Genomic DNA, 14,757 nt, shown 5'->3' with positions numbered 1-14,757 from the left:
CCGACTTAAAAGTTGGCAGCTACACAATTTCTCCTCTAAAACAAGGCACTTTTGAAAAGACCTGGCTATATTGTCAAAAAAAAATAGTATTCAAGCAGAGAAGAGAATGGTAGCACCACCAAAAGTTCAAAAAACAACTGTTACAAGCTTCTATGATAAATAGCATTGCCATAGATTTAGCTGATAAAGAAATACACAATTGGATATATGAAAAAATAATATGTTACCTTACCTGAAGGTGTAGTTTTATCCAAAAAGTACAGAGAGGCGAAGAGCAGCTGCATTCATTTAGGTGATCCTGAAAGAGCGCAAAATTTTCAAAGAAGGCGGACCGTTGTGTAACTCAATAACTTTGTGTTCTTGTGACAAAGACTGCTTTGAGAGAAAATAATTTAGGTTCACCACACGAATAATAATTGCAGTAACGCTGGAGTGCTACATTTGCGTTGAATGAGATTAAAAATAATGTTTAAGCTTAAAGAGGGGCTTGAATTTATTTCTTTGACTTTACAAATACTTAAGTGCAAAAATGTACTCCTCCTACCCCCAGTGCCCCAACAAACTCATTCATTTTGTGTTCAGAATCAGCCTCTGCTGGTTTTGAATAATTTTAGGTTTACACAAAGAAAATCAAATTAATTTGGTATTTTTTAATTGCATTTGTGAACAACTAACATAATTTGCATGTGTTCTTTGAAAGGAGGACCTGAATCTGTTTTTTGAGTGTGTTGTCCTTCAAGCAAACAATTATATTTTTTGGAAAATGAACTTAATTGCTTTCTTAAAACAATTTTTCTGCATTTGGTATAGAACAGATTCCAATTTAGACAATCTCAGGCCCCCTCCCCATAGGAGAGGTGACATTCAATGTCTTACTTGTCAGTCTAGATAGCCCTAACCACCACCCAACATACAATAATGTCATGAAAGCATCATTTTAAAAAGGGCTATGCAAACATGGCCAATAACTTTCATTCTAATGACAGGCTCCGACAACCGCAGCCGACAAATTCCATCCTCCTTTTCCCCAGATTGCCCTTTCTGTATTGGATTATGGGTGTATAGTATTTAATTCTGCTGCCAGAACAAGTCTTCATAAGTTAAATAGTATCCAATATCAAGCGTTAAGACTTTGCTCAGGTGCATTCAAAACAACATCTGCAGCAGCACTACAGGTAGAAATGAGGGAAATGCCATTACAAATAAGAAGGGCAAGTTTACAAGGACATGGTCAAGACCATCCGGCAAAAACTGTTTTCCATACATGCTGGGAAAAAGAGAAAATGGAATTGAAGAGCTTTGGGTGGAGAGTGGGACAGAAAGCAGCTGACCTTACTCTGGACAAGATAAACACAAGTCAAACAGTGCCACTGCCTACAATACCACCATGGATGCTCCCTGATGCAGTGGTAGATTTCACATTGTTAAAAAAAAGAACAAGGAGAAGGGTTTTATCTTAAATTCACATACAGCACAAGAATATTTTAATCAGTATTATAGTTATGTCAAAATCTACACAGATGCATCAAAGAATACAGCCAACCAAAGTGGGATAGCATTTATAGTTCCTGAATTTAATATCAAGGTGGGAAAAGGATCAGTGACGATTTATCAGTGTACACAGGTGAAATGGTTTCCATATTGTTAGCTATCCAGTGGATTGAGGAAACGAAACCACTAAGGTCTGTGATATGTTCAGACTCGAGCTCATCACTGGCCAGCCTGCAAGACAGTCACTCAGACTGCAGACCTGACATTATTCAGACTTATTATGATGGGGCTTGTAGTCACATTCTTATGGGTACCAGCGCATCGTGGAGTTAAAAGAAATGAAATGGCAGATAGGACAGCAAAAGTCGCAACAAGGAGACCGATGGTAGATATGGTTATTAGTGTGAGTAGGACGGAGCTCAAGAGTAGAATACGATACAAAATGAAGGAAAGGTGCCAAAAGCAATGGGAGGAAGAGAGGAAAGGGCAGTGGTTGTACAAAATCCAAAGGAAAGTGGGGGGAATGAGAAGTACAGGATGAAATAGGAGAGAGGAGACGATTATATCTCGACGGAGATTCGTACACACTGGTTTAAATAGCACATTATTATTATTATTATTATTTATTTATTTTTTTTTTTCTTTGGCCTGTCCCGTTTGGCTCTTTTGCCCTCAGAATTGTTGTCTAAAGGCAAAGAAAGATGCCCAACGGATTTACTTTACCAAACTGACCATCCCAGCCTTGCCGTAATGGTCCATTTGATTCACCTTTTATTGTTTATTTTATTTTCACTTACTGAATACGGGACAGACTTGACTGGGGGAAAGAAGGGGAGAAAGAAAGAGGGAAAGAGAAACAGCTGAGAAGAGGGACGGGGGAGAAGGGCAAAAGACAAAAACCAACAGAACGGGCAGAGAAAAAAAAATGCATATATCAATCACCTGGATCATAGCACATTATTTTTAATAGGTAAACACTGTACATGGGAGTGTGAATGCAGTAGGGAACAGGAAACAACAGAACATGTTTTATTGCATTGACAGAAGTATAATATTAAAAGGAGACAACTGATCAAAAAGCTGGACGATATGAAAGTGAAGTTTGACTTGATTGATTTATTTCACGTGAGCTTTATAAGTGACAGTTATCAGGCTGTATTTCGGTTTTTAAGGCAGACCCATTTCATCAGGGTTATTTTATTTTATTTTATTTTATTTTATTTTATTTTATTTTATTTTATTTTATTTTATTTTATTTTATTTTATTTTATTTTATTTTTGTCATTTCGGGCCTCACTCCACACCAGTTGGTGGCGGTAATGCACCATTTTGCTTTTTGCCAACCGCCAATAAACCCTATACAGAAGAAGAAGAAGAACACTCGCGCTCTACCGGAACCTCACCACGTGACACAGGCGGAAGTAAACAAACAAAGGCATCAACACCGTCCCACGCGTGTGTGTCTGATCACAGAGACTGCTGTATTGAGTGTGTGAGCTGCCGCACTAACAATGCCTTCAGTTCAGTATCTGAGAGAGTTTATCAACGAGCGACTAACTGCTGCTGCTGAGCAAATATTCTTGGAGTTTGAAAAAACGATCGTCCGGTACGAGCAAGAGATCGACCGTCAGCGCAGACTGATGGATATCACCTGGAAACCCGAAATAAAGCTGCACAGGACAGGTGAGTGTCACTCTGATGGAGGATCCTAATCACAGCTCTGCGGGACATTTATTATTGTGAAGGCTTTTTGGAGACGTAAGTAAGCAAAATGTATTTATATTCCACTTTTCACACGTTTTCAAACCCCCCGCCGTCTTTCGCTACTCAGGTTACACATGATTTATAAGTCACTTAGATAACTTCAAAATGTTATTGTTTGGCTTTTTTCAGTATTTTATTTGTTCCTGAGTAAATCGGTTTGGCTGAGATCAAAGTTATAGTTTTTACACAGCTGAATAAAGGTCAAGCAGACAACTGATTATCAGTAGTATGAGATGCTCGAGAATATACTGTATAATATAGGCTACGGTATCCTGTTATAGTTTGGATAGCAAGGAGTTTATTAAACTTCACCGAAACAATCTGCAAATTTCATTAAAATTTAATAAACTATCATCTTGTCTTTATTGTTAGTTAGCACATACCTTAAACATTTAAAGCTGTAAGCTAATGATAGTTATATAAGAGCAGATGCATGGTGGTGCAATAAGCTGTACGTTGTATGGCCAATGGATGCATGATCTGATTAGTCGACTAATCGCAGAAATAGTCGGTGAGTAGTCCATATCAAAATAATCGTTTGTTGCACCCCTAATTTATATGCCACTTTTGACAGATAAAAATAAATAAAAAATTATATTGGGAACTACAGTGAACGACAGAGAAAAACTGCACTGTAGGCTCCACCGAGCGAGATACTTAGTGGTGAGATATGTCGAAGAACGACGGCTTCACCCCATTCTTGGATCGCAAGAAGTCACTCGGAGACACTGAAGTCCAACTTCAAATCTGTATTCCGCAAAGCATCTCCATATGGAGGTGTTAAGCAAGCAACCAGTGCCACTAGTGATGTGTCGGTGGCGAACGAAACGGCTCTTAGAGCTGGATCTTTGAAGTGAACGACGCGTACAAGCTCCGAAGCGCATACAAAATGCAACAGAAGTCCTCCAGGATGCTAGGCGCAGTGTTGAGCTTTTGTTACCTAGTGGCTACACAAGCCAAGAAGTACCAACGACCCGATTTGGTGTGTGGTAGCTGAACCACTTCTTCGCACGCTTTGAGGTGAAGGGACCAGAGGCAACAGCAGCAAAAACATTGGACAGCAGCAGCAGCCCAAGCCTCATAGTGCAGGAATATGAGGTGAGGCGCACACTGAGGGCAGTGAACCCCAGGAAGGCCACCGGACCAGATGGGGTAACCGCAAAGGTCCTAAAAGAGTCTTTCAGCTCTCCTTATTGTTCTTTCCTCATCTTCACTAAGATTTTCAACACTTCACTGTCCCAGTCCTGCATCCCGCCGTGCCTAAAGTCAGCCACAATTGTCCCACTGCCAAAGCATACTAACATTAGCAGCCTCAACGTTTACCGACCAGTTGCTCTAACACCTGTTATAATGAAGTGCTTCGAGAAACTGGTCCGACGTCACATCATGTCCTGCTTGCCACCCACACTCGACCCGCTCCAGTTTGCATACAGAGCTAACAGATCAACTGAAGATGCCATCGCTACAACACTCCACACCACCATCTCTCACCTGGAAGTGCAGGGCCGTTACGCCAGGCTGCTCTTTGTTGACTTTAGCTCTGCTTTCAATACGATACTCCCGGACAGACTAATAGTTAAACTGCTGGAAATTGGACTTCCGTCCACCACCTGCCGCTGGATCAGAGACTTCCTCTCAGACCGTGTACAGAGAGTTAGAGTGGGGCCTCATCTTTCCTCAGCCCTCAGCCTCAACACTGGCTCTCCACAAGGCTGTGTACTGAGTCCCCTACTGTACACTCTGTACACACATGACTGTGTTAGTTCCCACCCAGACAACACAGTCATCATATTTGCAGATGATACCACCGTGGTGGGGCTCATCTCAGGGGGAGATGAGACGGCGTACAGAGCTGAAGTTCAGAGGCTGTCAGATTGGTGTGCAGTCAACAACCTGGACCTCAATACCACCAAAACAAAAGAACTGGTAGTTGACTTCAGAAGGAGGAAGTCCGAGCTGCAGCCTGTCAGCATCAACGGGGAGTGCGTGGAAACGGTCTCCAGCTTCAAGTTTCTGGGTGTGCACATAGACACAGACCTCCAATGGAGCTCTAACACCTCTGCGGTCTTAAAGAAGGCCCAACAGCGTCTCCACTTTCTGAAAATCCTCAGAAAAATGGACCTGAAGAAGGAGCTGCTGACCGTCTTCTACCGCTGCTCCATTGAAAGTGTGCTGACATATTGCATCGGTGTGTGGTTCTCCAGCTGCACCACAGCACACAGAAAGGCACTCCAGAGGGTCATCAATATGGCCCAAAAAATCATTGGACATCCTCTTCCCTCCCTGAAGGACCTGTACAGCACTCGCTGTCTCAAGAGGGCATGCAGCATCCTATGGGACTGCACACACCCAGGACACCGGGTGTTTAAGCTGCTGCCGTCTGGCAGGAGGTTCAGGCTGCTGAGGTCTCAAACAAATAGACTCAAGGACAGCTTTTACAACAGGGCATTAGCCCTGATCAATGTAAATAGCTGACCTGACTGGCTACCTCCCTGGACTTTTTTAGGGGGGAGGTAACAATGTTTGAAACAATAACAATAATATTTATATTTATAACAAGGTGCAATAATAATTAATGTGCAATAATAACAGTGTGCAATACACATACACTTATTCTTCTTTTTATACTAAGTTAATATACTGTGTTGTGTTGTTTGTTGCATTGTGATGTGTCATATCGTGTTGTGTTGTGTTATATGTAGTGCCGACGTAGGACAGTTTTTCCAATTTCATTGTACTACTGTACAATGTATGACTGTGCAATGCCAATAAAGAGTTATCTTATCTTATCTTATGGTAGTAACAGGCAAATGAACTTTTTTTTTTTAATTATTTGAATATATATAAGTGCTTGTGTATAAATACACAAACAATACACATGTGCTTTCAATTGTGTAATTTAAGTGATCTAGGTAGCTCTGTTTTGGAAGTTCAGTTAACGCTAGAAATGTGTTTTGGAGTTTGTACGTGCCTAGTCTCTAGGGGCCAGCATATACAGTATATTTATATATAAACATATATAAATAAAACCACTGTATTAATATACTGCAACAACATGGGAATAGAGCAGCTGCGAGAGAATTCGACATTAATGAGTCAATGTTACGGAAGTGCAGCTTTTGGCTTTCCCCATATTTCAAAAGTGCTTCATCTCTTTGCTATGACTGTCGCCAGGCATAATTTGCAGACGATAATGGTTGTAGCCGCTGTGATGCTTTCGACCAAAACAGGCGCAGCTTGATGACATCATCAACATCCGCTATCGCGGTAGAGCAATTTAGTCAATATCTCTATCGTTGGCCAAATTTATATCGTTTCTATCGTATATCGTTCTGCAAGTCTTGAATTGGAGGCTGGCTTGATACAAGTGCTTGTTTTGTGGTGTAATTTTATAAATAGAATAGAATATGGCCCACACTTCAACTTTTGCTTGAGTGTATTGCACTTCTTAGTTTTAACACCAGGGGGAGCTGCTGTTGATCAAGGCAGTTGCTCCACCCAAAAGGACAATCACAGAAGAAATTTACCCCAAGTTACTAAACATGGCAGTACCAAAGAAGTGAAAGGTAGAAAGTGAGTGCAGAAAATTTCAGACACGGTGGGAGAGTGAATATTTCTTCAAAGAATTCAAGGGGAAGTGTGTTTGTTTGATCTGCACTGAAACTGTGGCAATTATGAAAGAGTATAATGTACGACGTCATTATGAAACCAAACATCAGGCCTATGCATCCTATACTGGTGCTGAGCGAGAGCAGAAATTAAAGCAAAGGGTAGTGTAAGAGCCAATTAAAGGTTAATTTTATTGGTACTGGTAAAATGATTAGAGGAGAAATATATATGTTTGATGTTAAGAATATAATTCTAGTTGATTTTAAAATACTGTTTGTTAAATGTATAGAATATAGAAGTGCAACATTCTAATGCGCTTTTTAGTATTTTGGGCTTCCGGCACACTGTAATTACGTAGTTGGGGAGTCGGATAAGCTGGAAGCAACACAGTTTTTTGACCGAGTCTTGCCATGTAAATTAAAAGTTTCAATAAACATATTTTTTGCAAGAAAAGTACCTGGACTTGCTCGCGTTTCAAATGCATATTGCTGGACTGACTCCTAAAGGTGGTACAGAAGAGTGAAATAGAGACGGAGTGCCGCCACTACAGGTAGCTCTCCTGCGGGGTCAGCAACAGTATTTTTTCAGGCTCAAAAGGTCCAGAAAGAGGCTACAATAAGCCAGCTATGAGGTCGCCCAACTCATCGCAAGACATGGCAAGCCTTTTTCAGTTGGAGACCTCGTAAAACACGGCCTTGTTAAAGTCACCGAAATAATGTGCCCGGAAAAAGTGCAGGATTCAACAACGTCAACATGTCCAGAAATCCAGTTATGCGACGCATTGAAGACTTGTCAGCCAACATTAAACTGCAACTGTCTGATAAAGCTGTGCTTTTGATTTTTACTCCATCGCATTCGATGAGAGCACCGATGCCACAGACACCGCACAGCTGCTATTTTTTTTGCGGGGAGTGGACGAGAGCACGAGCACTTTAGGTGAGTAAAAAATATATTCCACAGTACCCGTGTGTTAATGTGCAGGTACACATGCTTCAAATATCAATAATGCGCATCAATTCTGTCACTACCCTGCTTTTGCGCACCACTTTCTTATATGCGTTTTTCTTGTTAACACACAGAGTACACACCGCTGTGTGTACACACCATCTGATGCAGATCTGCTCCTTGATCAAGTGACATTTGTCTGGATTTATGGCACGAGTGGCAATCAGCAGCAGGATGGCCCGATTTACATACCCAGCGCAGCTGATACTCACCAGAATAATTTACTAAAATTATATGGACTCCTGTTATTAAGTCCAGTTCAGTCTGTTAATGTTGATAATCATTTCAAACGGACGTTAATAGATGTTTTGCTAAGCCTAATAACTTAAATAATAAACTTGAAATGTGCCCGTCCCATTTTCCCCTTTATTGTTTTTTCTCTGTGCTGTAAATCTTCTGTCTAAGAAGAAATCTGAGGCTGCTGTTCTGAGAATGAGGTACCAAAGCTTTTTCTGAATAAATCAATAAAGATCCATTTATGGAAAGCTGTGATGAAGGCAGTTTTGTCTTTAATTATATTCAACAATATAACACACATTTGACCACTTTTAAGTGATTTTTCTAACTTTAATACAGTAAAGTTAAGGTTATATACCTCATTTCTAGTAAGTGGCCCAGCCCCTCCTATATTTTTATGTTTGTGGCCCTCAGTGAAAGAAGTTTGGACACCCCTGACATAAACCTTTCAAAATAAAGGTGAAGATCCTGTTGAGATTCAAAATAAACTGAAATTATGACAAAATACATTATTTTCAAACATCACAATTCAGAATATGCATGAAACAAATTACTTCATGTTTTTATTTGAGGTAACTTTAAATGGTGCTTACAGTCACCACATGGTAGCTCAAACAGAAGGATCAGTCTAAACAAATCCAGGACCTTATTCCTAAATGAGGGGCTGCCTCTGTAGCAGGGACATGGTTTAGTTATGAAAAGTCTGACATGGACCTGAAAACTGTACTATGCAAATTATGGTGCAAACTGGTCCAGACCACAGACTCAAACATGACAAACCTCTTCTACCACCTACGCAAGAGTCATGTGACAGAGTATGGAGAGAGTTTATAGATGAGAAGCAAAAAAGAGGTGTTTTACATCGGGATATGAGATTTTGGTCATATCGCACATCCATAGTTTAATGTCTCAATGCACTCTGAAATGAAAGCAGAGCACAAATAAGCACTTGGAGTTAAAAAAGAAATCATGAATCAATTAATAGACCAAAATGTATTCTAAAATTTTGACTCATCAAAGTTGCCCCCTTTGGCAGCTATAGCAGCTGAACACAGCCGTGACATTCTTTCTCCAGTAGAAATCAAATATTCTTCCATATCTGTTGCTGAAGTTCCCATAAATGTGGACCTTGTAGTTGCTTTGCTTTCACTCTTCTGTCCAGTTCATCCCCAACCAGCTCGGTGGGGTTTAAGTCTGGCGACTGTGCTGAGCACTCCGTGTTTTCAAGCTTACCGTCTTGTTCTTTTTTTCTGAGGTAGTTCTGGCACACCCTGGGCTTGTGTTTTGGCTCATTATCTTGCTGACCAACTAGGTGCATACCAGAGGGTACCGCATGGTGCTGCAGAATGCTGTGGTAGCTGTTTTAGTTCAGGAAGCCTCTCAATCTGTACAAGTCACCGACCCTGGATCCAGCAAACAGCCCCAGACCATCACACTTCCTCCTCCATGTTTGAGGGTTGATGCCACACACTGTGACCCATCCTTTCCTCTCATCAACGGCCCACAAAGATCCTGCATGATGAACAGAAAATTTCAAGCTGTGCTTGAATCTGTTGCCCTGTGAGCCGTAATTCACGCAAGCTGTTAACGCTCAGAAACTTGTCCTCTGATTCAGTCGTGTCTTTGGGCCTGCCAGACCTCTTGCAGTCAGAGTTTGTTTCTTTTGATGTTGAATGAAACTGTACTCACTGATACCTGGTCTTTTTTTGCAGTGTAGGAGAGACCTACATTTTTCAGTTATATGATGTTCTGTCTATCTTCCATTGTTAATTGCCTTTTTCTTGCCAACACTACTTTCTGCAGTAAAATACTGTTGCTCTGATGCTCCAGAGGGTATGTAACCACAGTGTGTTCCAGCACTGTTTTTATGCAGACAGAGGTGTCTGTAAGTAATCCAGAAAAGTGGGAACCCCTATAGCACGTGTCAAAGTCAAGGCCCGCGGGCCACATCCGGCCCGGCGTACATTTATATCCGGCCCGCGAGATCATTTTATATAGATATACTATTATTGTTATGCATGGCCCGGCGATATGAGGCGCTAATAACATACAAACTACAGGTCCCATAATGCAGCGCTGCAGCCTCCTTGCTGAATGCTAGGCTAACTGGGAACCTTCCCGCGTCAATCAAGTCAAACTTCTGTTATTGCAAAGCTGGCTGCTCACAATGGTCGAGAGAAAAGTTGATTCTGAAAGCAGAGCCTTTCAGCGCCAGTGGGTGACTGAATATATGTTTACAGACATTGCTGTAAACATATAGTTAGTCTGTCTGTTAGTCTATCTGGTTATTGTTCCCACTGCTCTTGCACATGTGCTACAATCAGCTGATTTTAGTTTGCCATATGCCATTACATTTATTTTCATTGCACAAAAGGAGGAGACCATGATGGTAAAGTAGAAACTGCATCCAGGACAAAACGGCTGCTAACACAACTATGGCTCTGTGCAAGCACCTGTGCAGACAGCATGCTAACGCTAAGCTAGCCAACAGCCATAGATATCAAGCATAATTTAATTATTTTTTTGTGTTGTCTATTTGGTCAGTATGATTTTTTTTCTCTATTATCACTTCACTTTTCTTTTAATTGTCTCCTTTTCCCCCTCCAGACATCCCACAGCAGCATGTCTGTAAGGAGGAGGAAGTTGTCGCTGACCAGCAGCTGTGGAACCAGGAGATGAGCTCCAATCTGGACCAGGGGGAACCAGAACCTCCACAGATTAAAGAGGAACAGGAGCAACTCTGTAGCAGTCAGGAGGGAGAGCAGCTGGCACTGAAGGAGGAGATTCATGCCTTTATGCTGACTGCTGCTGAGGAAAAAGACCACAGTGAACCAGAACCAAAAAGAGACCATCTCAACTGTGTCAGCTCTGATGTAACTGTGAGAGAATATCAGGGAGCAGGGAAGAAAGGTCACAATAATGTAGAATACCAACCTACACCAGACAGTCAGTGTAAGTCTGACAAAACTAAAAAGTCTTTAAAATGTGATGTTTGTGGAGAAGTCTACAAATATAATTATGAAATGGATATGCATTATAGAATCCATACAGGGGGGAAGCCGTTTTCCTGTAAAACATGTGGGAAAAAGTTTGTACATAGGAATTCTGTAGTGAAGCACATGAGAATCCACACAGGAGAGAAACTATATCATTGTAAAATATGTGGGAAAAGGTTTGTACATCGTTCTCTAGAGAAGCACATGAGAATGCACACAGGTGAGAAACCATATCATTGTAAAACATGTGGGAAAACGTTCAGCCGTAAAAGTAATTTAACAGAGCACATGAAAATCCATACAGGTGAGAAACCATATCATTGTAAAACATGTGGGAAGGCATTCAGACGTGGTAGTCATTTGTTTCGCCACATAAAAATACACATATAGAGGTGTACTCTTTTAACAAGATTAACAGTTTAGCAAGCTGTGTAGAGCGCAAAGTTGAACAAGTCAGCGTGGTAACTAATGGTAGACACAGCATGGTAGGAAGGAGGTTATGGTTAGCTTCATTTTAAAAGTAGGTGGCAAATTTTGACAAACTATTCTATTATGCTAGTAAGCACTCTCTGCTTACGACCAAAGTTTTAGGAGTGACAGCGGTGAGAGAGAGAGAGTTTTGAGATGTGAGAGATTTGTGAGAGATTTGTGACACTATAGTATGGAGTAGAGCTGGGCGATATGAGATTTTTTCATATCACGATATGTTTTTTTCATTTCAGGCGATAACGATATCTATCACGATATAAGCCAAATAACTATATTTGCAAGATTTAAATGTGCCGTTGCTCACAAGTAAAATGTGAAATAATCAGCAGCTTGTTTTTATTTAAATATTTATTTCCCATAATAAGTTCAACAGGGTAGATGTACCAAAGAAACATGAGACTTTTTCAGATAAATAAAGGCAAATATTGCAAACTATACAAAAGGCAGCCGCTAAAGCGTTTAAGTTTCAAAATAGAACAAACGAAACAGACTAAATTGTCGATTCCACTTAGAAACAAAATATTAATTCTAAAAATAAATCTTACTTTATTTTACAGAAGAACAGACAAAACTAACTTTTGTCAATATCAAATAAACTGAGAACTAAAAGGAAATTCTCAATCTCTCCTTGTTGTATAGCTTAGCTTTTCAAACAGTTTTAATAGTTACTTTAGTCTGACAAAAGCCGAATGACGAATTAGTGCTTCCAGTCAGAGACTGAGGCTACGTCCACAAGTACACGGGTATTTTTGAAAACGGAGATTTTCCGTTTTCGTTTTAAAAAAGAATCCCGTCCACACATAAAGGGAGAAATGAAGGAAAACGCTGCTATGAACATGCCAAAGCAGCAGGTGGCGCTAGATTCCTAACCGTGCAGAAATGTTGGCCAATCAGAAGTCTAGAAGCCTCGGTGGGAAAAAGTAAACAAAGCTGGGGCATAGAAGCAGAACCGAGTCGTATGTGTGGACGGACAGTAACTGTGTGTATATGTAAGCATTTAAACACTGCAGAGAGTAGAATTAACAGTATTGTAGAAATTCATTTCACCGAAACAATAACGTGGCGCACAGTGTGACGCATGCACCAGTTTATTGTATTTCCAGACTTGCTTTCGGCACAATTTACAGTGCACACTACTCTGTTTTTTGTCAGACTTGAAATAGCCGAAATACCTTCACCCTACGGAACTTCTATGGCTCTTCCGTTCGACAATCTCTCCGGCATTGGAACCATTATCTGTTTTCTCTTCGGTCACGCTCGGTTGATTTTTCTAGTTGGCACACTCATTTCCTCCATTACCCGCTGGCTGCTTCCCAAACAAACACACGTGCGGCTTGGCACTTGTGCTGTACGTAACAAGTCACGCGACGTGACGCTGCGGCTGTGATTGGTTCGGCTCTGCGCTACTTAATTTGGATTGGCTGACCTTTTTTTTTTTTTTTTTTTTAAGAGGACAAGAGCGGCGAGGTCTATCGCGATAGTTTAATTTCTCTATCGAGTAAAAGTTATATTGCGATACATATCGTTATCGTTCTATTGCCCAGCTCTAGTATGGAGTATGTAGTTAGTGTGTTGTGTAGCTGTTGGTTTTGTTTTGTGTGTCAGAACAATGATGCCGAATGTCACAGTTGCTGCCATAAAGCCACCAAAGGCAGATTACAGTGTAAACGCTGTCTCCAGGTGGAAAACAGGAGGAGTGATACACCACTGGCTGTCAGGCCTGCAGGTATCAGGCCTGTGATGTTCTCCTCTGTCTTACAGTGGAGAGAAATAATTTTTTGGAGTGGCACAAATAATTTGTGTGGCATCTTATTTGATGCAGAATCAGAGTGTTCTGTAAATAGTTTAGTCTTTCCTGCATTTTTAGGTAAATAGTTGCATGTACCTTTTTTATTTGCAAAACTCATGTATAGGTTTATTAAATTTACAATTTCTATTTGCATTTCATGTTATGAAAATGATTTGTGAAACATGCTTTTTGTTGTTGTTACAGTAAAAAAATATATCTGATTTCATGTTGTTGTTCTTTTTTTTTTTCTTTTTTTTTAATCAATTGTACTAATGAAAACATAACTGTAAATTCAGATGTGAGGTTGTGCTGAAAAGAATGATACCAAACAAGGCAATTAGACATGCTGAGGTCAAATCAACCCTGGACCTCAGATGGTTAAACTTTTTTTCCTAAAGTAACACAATAGTTACTTTTCCTCGTGGCTCAAAGAGTTGGTAGTTCGTCTTGTAACCGGAAGGTTGCCGTTCGAGCCCCGGCTCTGACAGTCTCGGTCGTTGTGTCCTTGGGCAAGACGCTTCACCTACCGCCTACTGGTGATGGCCAGAGGGGCTGATGGTGCGATATGGCAGCCTCGCTTCTGTCAGTCTGCCCCAGGGCAGCTGTGGCTACAACTGTAGCTTGCCTCCACCAGTGTGTGAATATGAGAGTGAATGAATAGTGGAATTGTTCAGCGCTTTGAGGGCCCCGAAAAGCACTATATAAATGCAATCCATTATTATTATTTAATTACTTTTATAATATTGTAACTAAGTTAATAACTGAGTTACAATATCATAGTTTTTTGAAAACGTAACTACAGGGTGGGCCATTTATATGGATACCCCATAATAAAATGGGAATGATTGGTGATAATAAAGTCCTGTTTGTGGCACATTAGTATATGTGAGGGGGCAAACTCCTCAAGATGGGTGGTGACCATGGTGGCCATTTAGAAGTCGGCCATCTTGAATACAACTTTTGTTTTTTTCAATAGGAAGAGGGCCATGTGACACATCAAACTTATTGGTAATGTCACAAAAAACACAATGGTGTGCTTGGCTTCAATGTAACTTTATTCCCTGTACATAAAGTTTGTCTTTTGCTCAAATTTTTTTTTCTATAAAAATATGATTATTGAACAATGAACAAAATGAGATTAAATATTTTATTTGAGCAATCAGACAGGCACCAACAGAGCCCTGTGAATATAACGCAAGATGCGCAACTTTAAAAAGGTTTTGATCACAAATCACACATTTGAATCAGCGGGTAGAGAACCTTACTTTTTTCTACCACTGTCTGGCTGATATTGATCCCCCCCCCCCCCCCCCAATCACCGGTTATCAGTGACGGTCTGCTCTCTCGTGAACTAGCAAAAGTGCCAAATACAGTACG

At 40.7% G+C, this 14,757-nt stretch overlaps 2 protein-coding genes across 3 annotated transcripts in view; one reads left to right on the top strand and one right to left on the bottom strand.

Annotated features, from left to right (window-relative positions):
- Nucleotides 1-705, bottom strand: part of LOC145429240 (uncharacterized) — a 3,124-nt gene extending 2,419 nt beyond the window's left edge. The window contains exon 1 of one of the 2 annotated variants that reach the window (XM_080302505.1): nt 1-705. This exon is cut by the window's left edge and continues 728 nt beyond it. The gene's annotated coding sequence lies outside the window, so the exon portion shown is untranslated. The other variant, XM_080302506.1, reaches the window with a different exon arrangement.
- A 917-nt stretch (nt 706-1,622) lies between these two features.
- Nucleotides 1,623-13,601, top strand: LOC113024701 (uncharacterized). The gene is made up of 2 exons (XM_026171979.2): nt 1,623-3,174; nt 10,714-13,601. The coding sequence occupies exons 1-2, from the start codon at nt 3,003-3,005 to the stop codon at nt 11,490-11,492; spliced, it is 951 nt and encodes a 316-aa protein (XP_026027764.1). The 5' UTR covers nt 1,623-3,002; the 3' UTR covers nt 11,493-13,601.
- Nucleotides 13,602-14,757: the final 1,156 nt, after the last annotated feature.

The sequence above is a fragment of the Astatotilapia calliptera genome, chromosome 6 (assembly GCF_964374335.1).
Source record: "Astatotilapia calliptera chromosome 6, fAstCal68.1, whole genome shotgun sequence".
NCBI lineage: Eukaryota > Metazoa > Chordata > Actinopteri > Cichliformes > Cichlidae > Astatotilapia > Astatotilapia calliptera.
The sequence above is the reverse complement of the archived record's forward strand: the minus strand, read 5'-3'. Positions and strand labels throughout refer to the sequence as shown.

Coding starts and splice junctions, on each gene's coding strand:
- LOC113024701 (XM_026171979.2), top strand. CDS start 3,003: ATGCCTTCAGTTCAGTATCTGAGAGAGTTTATCAACGAGCGACTAACT. Junction 3,175..10,713: donor AATAAAGCTGCACAGGACAG/GTGAGTGTCACT, acceptor TTCCCCCTCCAG/ACATCCCACAGCAGCATGTC.